General features: G+C 31.3%; 1 protein-coding gene across 2 annotated transcripts in view; it reads left to right on the top strand.

The window, feature by feature from the left end:
• The window catches only part of wdr7 (WD repeat domain 7), a 100,787-nt gene extending 93,588 nt beyond the window's left edge, over positions 1-7,199 (top strand). For both annotated transcript variants that reach the window (XM_026196938.1, XM_026196937.1), the window contains 2 exons: positions 2,171-2,275; positions 5,239-7,199. In XM_026196938.1, the coding sequence (XP_026052723.1) occupies positions 2,171-2,275; positions 5,239-5,442 (309 nt within the window). In that variant the 3' untranslated portion in view covers positions 5,443-7,199. The remainder of the gene's footprint in view (positions 1-2,170; positions 2,276-5,238) is intronic.
• The last annotated feature ends 2,134 nt before the right edge of the window (positions 7,200-9,333 follow it).

The raw sequence follows: 9,333 nt of genomic DNA, 5'->3' as shown, positions 1-9,333 counted from the left end.
ACAATCAGGAAAGATTTGACACAGGAAGCAGCAGCTAAACTGTGAGAATCAGGTTTTAGAGAAATCTGCATATCATATAATCAGAGACTTAAACCTAAACTTAATCAAGACTTTACCACTCTATTCTTAAACTGCATTACAGTCACTGTTGTTTCGTTTAATAAACTGAACCCTAGTTAAATGATTTCAGTATTATTTTGATTATATTATCTGGTCTTTTTTATATCATTATTTACCTTTAATTTTAAAAATCATTATTTTACGTGCATGTATTATTTTTACATCATGGCAGTAATCTTTAATATCAATTAGCTACTATTAGAATAATAATAATAAAAAGTTATTTTTTTATTTTAGTAACATTTTTAGTATTTTTGTTGTGTTTTGTGATTTCTATGGTTTATTTATTTATTTCTGTGCCCATAAAGTAATTACTAATTTCTGTAGTTTTAGTTATTTGGAAAGTATTTGCTTATATTTATCTTGTAATTTGCTTTAAAGTAACAGATTTTTTTTTATTTTATTTTTTTATTTTTTTAAGTAATTAGTATTTTTTTGTGTGTGTTTTGTGATTTTTATGTTAGGTTCTTTTTTCTTTTCTTTTTTTTTCTTTTTTTTTTGTCAGTATAGTAATTACACATTTTTTTGTTTTAGTTATTTGGAAAGTAAGATTCTTTTATTTTATTTACAGTTTTAGTATTTTTGTTGTTTTTTTGATTTTTACTAGTTATTAGTTAACATGTCCATATAGTAATTACAATTTAGATTTTTATTTATTAGGAACATAGCTGAAATAAAATAAGCTTTTTAATATTTCGCTTATATTTAAGTTTCAAGTAATATAATTTATTTATTATTGTTTTATTGTGTGTGTGGTTAAAGTTTTGACTGTAATAACCCTGCTTTATGGGTTTAAAGCACACAGAAAGTCATTCCCAGGTGATTTTCCTGAAGAGACTCGCTCTCGGTGATCTGACAGGACAATATTTCTGGCGTCCCGTGTCTTTATTTCTGCTGTCAGATTTAGATTGGGTTTGATCTTTAATTGTGAGAGATTGTGTTAGCGTGCTGCTCTCATATCGGCGCGCGTGTCTCTAATCTAATGCCTGTGTTATGAGGGCCGGACAGATGATTGCGTTCCAGCGGCTGTTTATCATTCCCACGGCTGATGACGGGATCAAACACTCGTCTAAAGGACATTATTATACAGAACGAGAAAGTGTTCATGTGTTCATCAGAAAACACTGACAACGTCATGAAAACATCCTAAAGTAGACAAGAAAATGACCAAAATGCTATTATTAAAGTGTTTTATAATGCTATTATCGAGACAATAACTGCTTAATTACATTGGTATAAAATGATGCTACCATAATTAATAAAAATAGACTATTTTAGTGATTTGTTTTCAATTTTATCGTAAAGTTCTATAGAAATATACAGATTTATTATATAGTGGTAATATATTTATAGTATACAATTATATATTTATTTTACTGTATTTATGACAGATTTTATTTAATATTCTAAGTAATTATAAAATAAGAATAATACGGAAAATAATAACAATAAAACAGTGTATATATTGTATTTTATACTCATAATATACATGTTCATAAAATAAAAAAAATGTATTAATTTAATTTGTAATGCTTGTATTTGTTGATATTTTTATTTAATGTTTCCTGTGAATATAGCAATAATAACATTAATGTGTTATGTGTATATTTTATAGTCATCAATATTTGTATTTTTGTTAAATTTTTATTATCTTATAATTCATTACTGTCACTCTGCTCTATATTTTAAACACAAATATATAATATTGAAATATAGATTGCTGTATAATGATAATATATTTATATTGTACCATTACGTATTGATTTTACTTAAAGTTTGCATGCAGTTTTTGTATTTGTTTGTTTATTAATATTTAGTTATTTTGCAAATCAGACTATTATTGAGGCATGTCAGCAGTCTCTTCACAGTGGTACCCGTCTCAATCCCACAATGCACTAGTGCAGCTGCCTTGTCTTTGAGTACAGTTCAGCATGAAGCATCAGGAAGAGGAAGAGATGGGCTTTCTTTACAGGAGATGAACGTGAATGAGATGTTTGAGCAGTGATTCAGAGATAGCTGTCTAAACATGTGCCTGTTTTTATTTCCACAGCATATTCACGGACATAAAGGACCCATAACAGCAGTGTCCTTCGCACCGGACGGACGTTATCTGGCCACCTACTCCAACGCTGACAGCCACATCTCCTTCTGGCAGGTGAAGACCTCTGACCTCTGACCTTTGACCTCTAGAGTCAAAGAGTCACTCATGGTTGCAAACAGGATGCAATGTTGAATGCAAAGTAGAATTTGAAATTCTGATAACTTTCTTTCACTGGAAAAGCATTAAATGGTCAATATACATAAACAATAAAAAAAAAAAAAAAGATTTTAAATTTCTCATTTAGAGACTGAGAAAGGCTAAATATTTAAATATAAATAATATAAAACTTAATAAACAAACTCCAGCTGGCCCTATATAATATAAAACATAATTAAATATAAAAGTTGATTTAAATATAAATATATAATGTAAATCTAAACTAATATTAATGTAAATGCAAGTATAAATATAAAAATATAAAAGTATTTAAAAAAATAATACATAATAAATCTAAAAGGTAAATTATGTAAATAAAATAAATAAAAATGTATGTAAATGTAAATGATAAATCTATCTGGAATCGGAAGGTGCAAAAAAATCGAAATACTGAGAAATTCACCTTTAAAGTTTTCCAAATGAATTCTTAGCAATGCATGTTATCAAAACTTAAGTTAGGTATAATTTTAACCAATGCTATGTTTTTTTTGGCTGTTGCTACAAATATACCCCAGTGACTTAAGACTGCTTCTGTGCTCGAGTCACATATAAATATAAAAATAGAAATGTAAATGTAAAAAAATAAAAGTATTATATAAAAATCCATAAAGGAATGAACTATAAGAGTGGTCTATGTATGTGTCTACTGTATTTAACATGTCGTGTGAAGCAGTGTCTCGCGGTTAGATGTGACGGAGACTTCGGTCCTGAGCAGGTCTTTCAGAGACACAGTCGAGTCGTCTTCTCTTCTCTTCCTGTGTGTGTGTGTGTGTGTGTGTGTAAGAATGTCTTCCAGGCTAATGGCATCATTACTGTAAGGCTAAACCGGGCCGTCTGAATGGTGTGTGTGTGCTAATGAATTCTCCAGTCCTCCAGGGTCTGCAGGCGTCCGCCTCGCGCTCGCCCCGGCTGGGATGAGGGCGACTGGCCGTCTGACACCGCTGAAGCCCTACCCTCTCTGGAGCACCGCGTGTGTGTGTGTGTATGTGTGTGTGTGTGTAGACTGACTGACTCAGTGTGTTGGAACTCTAGAGCTTCCTGTGTGTGTGTGTGTGTGTGTTTCCCTTATCTTACATGCACCATCTCATGTCCAGATTTGTCAGATTTGTCAGATTTTGGTCTGTTTTTGCAGCGTGTGATCAACTCTTCTGTAGATGTTTACACGTCGTGTCGAGAAATCAGTACAAATATCGAAAATATCTGAAATAAATAGAATATAGGAAATATAAATTAAAATACGAATACAAATGTACATATAAAAAACATTTAAATAAACATTATCATCCAACCATTCTATCCATCAATCATCCATCTTTCTATCTATTCATCCATCCATCATTCAATCACCATCCATCAATCATTCATTCCTTGTTTCTATTCATACATCTTTCTATCCATCTTTCTGTCATCCATCCATCATTCTATCTATCCATCCGTCAATCATTTATTCTATCCATCTTTCTGTCGTACATCATCGTTCTATCTATCCATCCGTCTATCATTCATTCCATCCATCTTTCTATCAATCCATCCTTTCTATCCATCTTTCTGATCTCATCCTTCATTCTATCCATCAATAATCCATCCATCTTTCTGTCATCCATTCATCATTCTATCCATCTTTCTATCTATTCATCCATCCATCAGTCAATCACCATCCATCAATCATTCATTCCTTGTTTCTGTTCGTTCATCTTTCTGTCATCCATCCATCATTAATTCTATCCATCTTTCTATCCATCTTTGTTATCCATCCATTCTTTCCATCTTTATGTCCATCAATCAATCTTTCTATCCATCCACCAGTCATTCATTCCATCCGTCTTTCGATTAATCCATCCATCATTCTACCATCTTTCTGTCATCCATCCATTATTCTTTCCATCTTTCTGTCCATCAATCAATCTTTCTATCCATCCACCAGTCATTCATTCCATCCCTTTTTCTATCCATGCATCATCCATCAATCCATTATTCTATCCATCTTTCCATCATCATTATTCTATCCATCAATATTTATTTCTATCCATGCATCATCCATCTATCCATCCATCCATCCATCATTCTATTAATCTTTATATCCGTCCATCCATCATCATTCATTATTCTATCCATCTTTCATCCATCCATTGTTTCATCCATTCATCATTCCATCCATCAATCCATTATTCTATCAATCATCCATTCTTTCATCGTTCTATCCATCCTTCCATCATTTTCTCAATCTATCTATATATCTATTCATCCCTCCATCCTATAAAGCTATAAATGTCAAGGTTTTATCTTGCTAACATTTAAAGTTTATCTTGACAATCTTTGATTTCTAGAAGAATAGTTTTAATCTTGCATTCATATCTGAATTCCAGTTTTGCCTCTAGATTGTAACCTGTTTCCAGAAGATGAACTAAAGTGTAAAGGCTTTTTCAGTTCTGTTCTGAATTATGCAGAAACCTGATGTGTGTATATGAATTTTTTTATGTAATTCATTACATGACGTGTTGATTAATTTATCTGATTAAGCACAAAGGCAGTCTTGAGTCGCTGGGGTATATTTGTATCAATAGCCAAAAATACATTGTATTGGTCAAAATTATCGTTTTTTTATTTATTTATTTATTTTTATGCCAAAAATCATAAAGATATTAGGTAAAGATCATGTTCCATGAAGATATTTTGTAAATTTTCTACCATAAAACTTAATTTATAATGATTAGTAATATGCATTGCTAAGAATATTTAATATTCAGATTTCTTTGCACCCTCACAATCCAGATTTTAAATAGGTGTATCTCGGTCAGATATTGTGCGATCCTAACAAACAAAGCTGGTTTATCCCGTGTCTTTCTCTGTGTGTGTCTCAGATGAACACGTCTCTGTTGGGCAGCATTGGGATGTTGAACTCGGCTCCTCAGCTGCGCTGCATCAAAACCTATCAGGTTCCTCCGGTCCAGCCGGCGTCGCCCGGCTCCCAGAACGCCCTCAAACTGGCCCGCCTCATCTGGACCTCCAACCGCAACGTCATCCTCATGGCCCACGACGGCAAGGAGCACCGCTTCATGGTCTGAGGGGTCAGGGGTCACGTGACCTTCGACCTCCCCAGCTCGGCTGTCAACTGGTTTACACTCTTCCCTTCATTCCTCTGTTTATTTAAAGCATTTGAAGTTTAGTTCTTTTTTTGATTATTTATGAAGATGATAAAAACGTGTTTTTGAGCTTGACGGTCAAGCGTGGTTTTATTTCTGTTTGATTTGCACAGATTGTCTCCGGTTGATTCGCTGAAGCTGGCTCTATAAACCTGATCGCATCGCCGTCGATGTTATTTATAATCCTCATCCGAATCATATCGTGATATTATCGTGTGTCATAGGAGTTCTTTTCAGGAATGGTTTTTGTTTGCGCTCGTGTTGTAGTCGTGAACTCTCTCGGTTTGCTGTTGTCTGTGTTTTTGTGAGTCACTTGCACTGAAATACACGTGAAATACACACTCGATGCATTCACCATTTCATCCCACTATTAACAACAAAAACACGTAAAGAACTATTTTAGGATCATTAAGGTTTTTTTTGCATTGTGCAGTGTTCTTAATAAAATTTAATATAATTTTAGGATCAAATTCTGATTGCTTTTATAAAAAAAGTAATTGTGATAGCTGCAATAAACATTTAAAATAAGTCAAATTAATTATAGCATTCAGCATTCAAATGAGCAAACTGTAATATCATTTATTTATGTGTTAAAAAAAAGTATAATGATTAAACTACATTCATGTGAATAGATAATAAATCAATCGTAATAGTCTTAAATCTTAAAATAGGCTACATTTTCATTATACAAATAATAATTTCTTATTTTCACTGCTGGCTTAATATATTCTGTATTTCATCCCTAAATCAAATTAATTATCAATCAATTATATATATATTAAAATTAAATTAAAATTAAATATATATATATATATAAAAATATTCAAATTATATACGTATGTATAATTTTAGGATTATTAATATTTTTTGCATTGTGTTGTATTTTTAATTACAATCAAACACATTTGCATGTAATATAAATGCCATTCTCATACAGTAATGCAGTAATAAATCAAATAAATTACACAGAATTAAAAACAGTGTATATGTATTCAATTATTTAGAATAATTTCTTGAAAAAAACTTTGATCAAAAAACAAAAACATCATGATTAATTGAGTATAATTAACTCTTACTGCTCCTAGAATAGGCTTTATGTTCTTTACACAGAATGTGTTTGTCTTGTGATTTTGGGATGAATATGAGGTTTGTCATCAGTTTAAGCATGTCGACAGTTTCCACACATCTGAGAAAATAAGAAAACACTTTTCCTCCGAGATAGTTTACTGTGTCACGTTCACAGGATCTCCGAAAATGACTGAAAAATGAGTGTTTAAAGTCGTCTGAAGTCACAATAACATCTGCATGTGATCTGTCCAGTGTGTGTGTGTGTGTGTGTGAGAGGTTGTTTTTCCCATGACGTGGTTTTTGTGTGTGTGTTTAGACTAATGGAAAAGTCCTTGAACGTCCCCGTGAACTGACGCAAAACTCTAATCATAGGATGATTGATTTTTTCCCTGCATTTATTAGTTACCCCCGTCGTCGTATAAATGGATATAAATACAAACGCTTTATCTGTAGATTAGATGTGAAACGCTCAAGACGTGTGTGTGTGTGTGTGTGTGAGAGAGAGAGAGAAATAATGGTACAACATTCACTATCAAGCTGTGCTTTAATGCTGTTGCTGAATAATAAATCTTGTTGTGTAATTGTGTTAATAAAGGTAAACGTGAGAATCAGCCGTCGTCTTTGTTTCATTCACACAGAAATAAAGAGGTTTTGACAGCATGGTTTTAAAATTGTATTGTTTTGCTTTATTTTATTATTATCATTTTTTTTTACAGATATCAGCAGCTGAAAGTTAGACATTTTATAAAATAAAATAAAAAGTACCTTTTTATTTTTTGCTGCTGTTTGAATTTTTTTTTATCATTTATTTATTTATTTCTCTTTTTTTGCAGGTATCAACTGCTCGATTTTATTGCAGTTTTAAAAAAAAATGTTTGTGCAATTAAATTTTTGTTGTCTTCATTTTATAAGTTTAGCAATTTTTTTTTACATGGTATATGCTCAAAATTGTTAATATTAAATATTAATATTTTGTTGTTTACAGTCAATTAATTAATCAATTAATTCCTATTTATTACAGATGTCACTTGTTTAAAGTCAAACATTATACATGAAAAAAAAATTCTATTTTATTTATATTTCGCAAATATCACAGGAATTTTATTGCAGGTTTTGTTGTTGTTTTTAATTAATTAATTTTTTTTTTTTTTTGCAGATACCAGCTTAGAGTAAGACAATTTATATATATTTAAATTTTTTTATTATTATTATAATTTTCTTTGGAGATATAAAATGTTTTATTGTTGATTTAAATGTATTTCTTTTTTCTTTCTTTTTTTAAAAGTCAATTTTATTTCAATCGTTGCATCTCAAAGCCAGTCTGGTTTACTGATTTGAAACACCCAAAAGTTTAGGGCTCATTTCATTATTCGGCAGAGATCCTGCAGGAGTCCACCGGGACGCGGCGTTTTGATTTCCTCTGAATTTGAGCAGATCTTCAGTGGTTTTCGCTCTAATAGAGAGCATCAGTTTACTTCAGTGTCCTGTCCAGCCTAATGCTATTTCTGAGAGTGAATAAATAAGATTTTAGTTTCCAGCCGTTTTGTGGAGATTTTATTCCTCTCAGGGTCAGGAGAAAGGGGTTCGTAGATTGACTGAACGACAGAGGAACAGATGCAGGTCTTCAGGAGCGCTCTCAGTGTGAAATATGATGAAAACACAAGCTCACGCTGAAGCTGGAGAGGAGAAATCAACAGCATTCAGATTCATCTGATAATTAGCAGGACTGAGACTGATGAAGAAGATTATAGAGCGCATCAGATCAGAGTTTACTGACATTCATCACTAATTAATGATAATCAATGACATTACTTGCTCGTCTGGAGTCCAAAATTTCACTAATGATCATTAATTACTGTTCTTTTCATTAATTTAGCATTTATATTATATGTAATTGTTTGCAAAGTTTATCAAAAGCATGTCGATATTTTCATGTGATTTATTTAGTCATTTATTTTGCATAAAATTAAAATAATTTTTTGCTGTTTTTATTTTATTGTTGTTTTTACTTTATTCAGTAATTTTTTTAATTTTACAGAAATCAAATGTTAGGTTTTTTATTATTAGATATTTTATTATTTATTATTATTATTTATTTTTTACATATAATCAGATGTTTTTTATTTTATTGTTATTTTTAATTTAAGTTATTTTGCTAATTTACCAATATCTAATGTTAATATAAAAATAATTGTATTGATTTTTTTTTCTATTGTTTTTTTTTTTTCAATTAATTGCCGTTTTTGCATGCTGATATATTTATTATCTTATTCTTTTTAATTATATTTATTGCATTATTTTGCTAGATTTCCAAGACATCAGTCAAGCCAATCATTTTAATTAATCAACAGCTTTAAGTTAAGCATTTACCAGATTTTGTATTTAATTTGTATTTATTTTGTATTTAATTATTGTTTATTTATTTCTCTCTTTTTTGTGGATCTCAACAGCTCAAAGCCGGTCTTGTTTAAAGCACCCAGAGGTTCAGACCTTATTTAATTATTGGTTCAGTATTTCAGAGGAGGACACAGGACACAAACTCCTCCAATCATCCTGGAGTCTCCCTCCAGAGAACATCATGTCAATATCTCAGCTGCTGCGTGCAATTAATCCACCACTCATTAATGAATCTGTGGTTTCATTAATATTGGTTTAATTCATTCATTCTGATTTGCCCTTGCAAAGGTTGCAGGAATGCAGGGAATTACAGCATTAGAGACTGTACGGTGTAATCTGTGACCCAGA

The sequence above is a fragment of the Carassius auratus genome, chromosome 21, assembly GCF_003368295.1.
Source record: "Carassius auratus strain Wakin chromosome 21, ASM336829v1, whole genome shotgun sequence".
Lineage (NCBI taxonomy): Eukaryota > Metazoa > Chordata > Actinopteri > Cypriniformes > Cyprinidae > Carassius > Carassius auratus.
The sequence above is the reverse complement of the archived record's forward strand: the minus strand, read 5'-3'. Positions and strand labels throughout refer to the sequence as shown.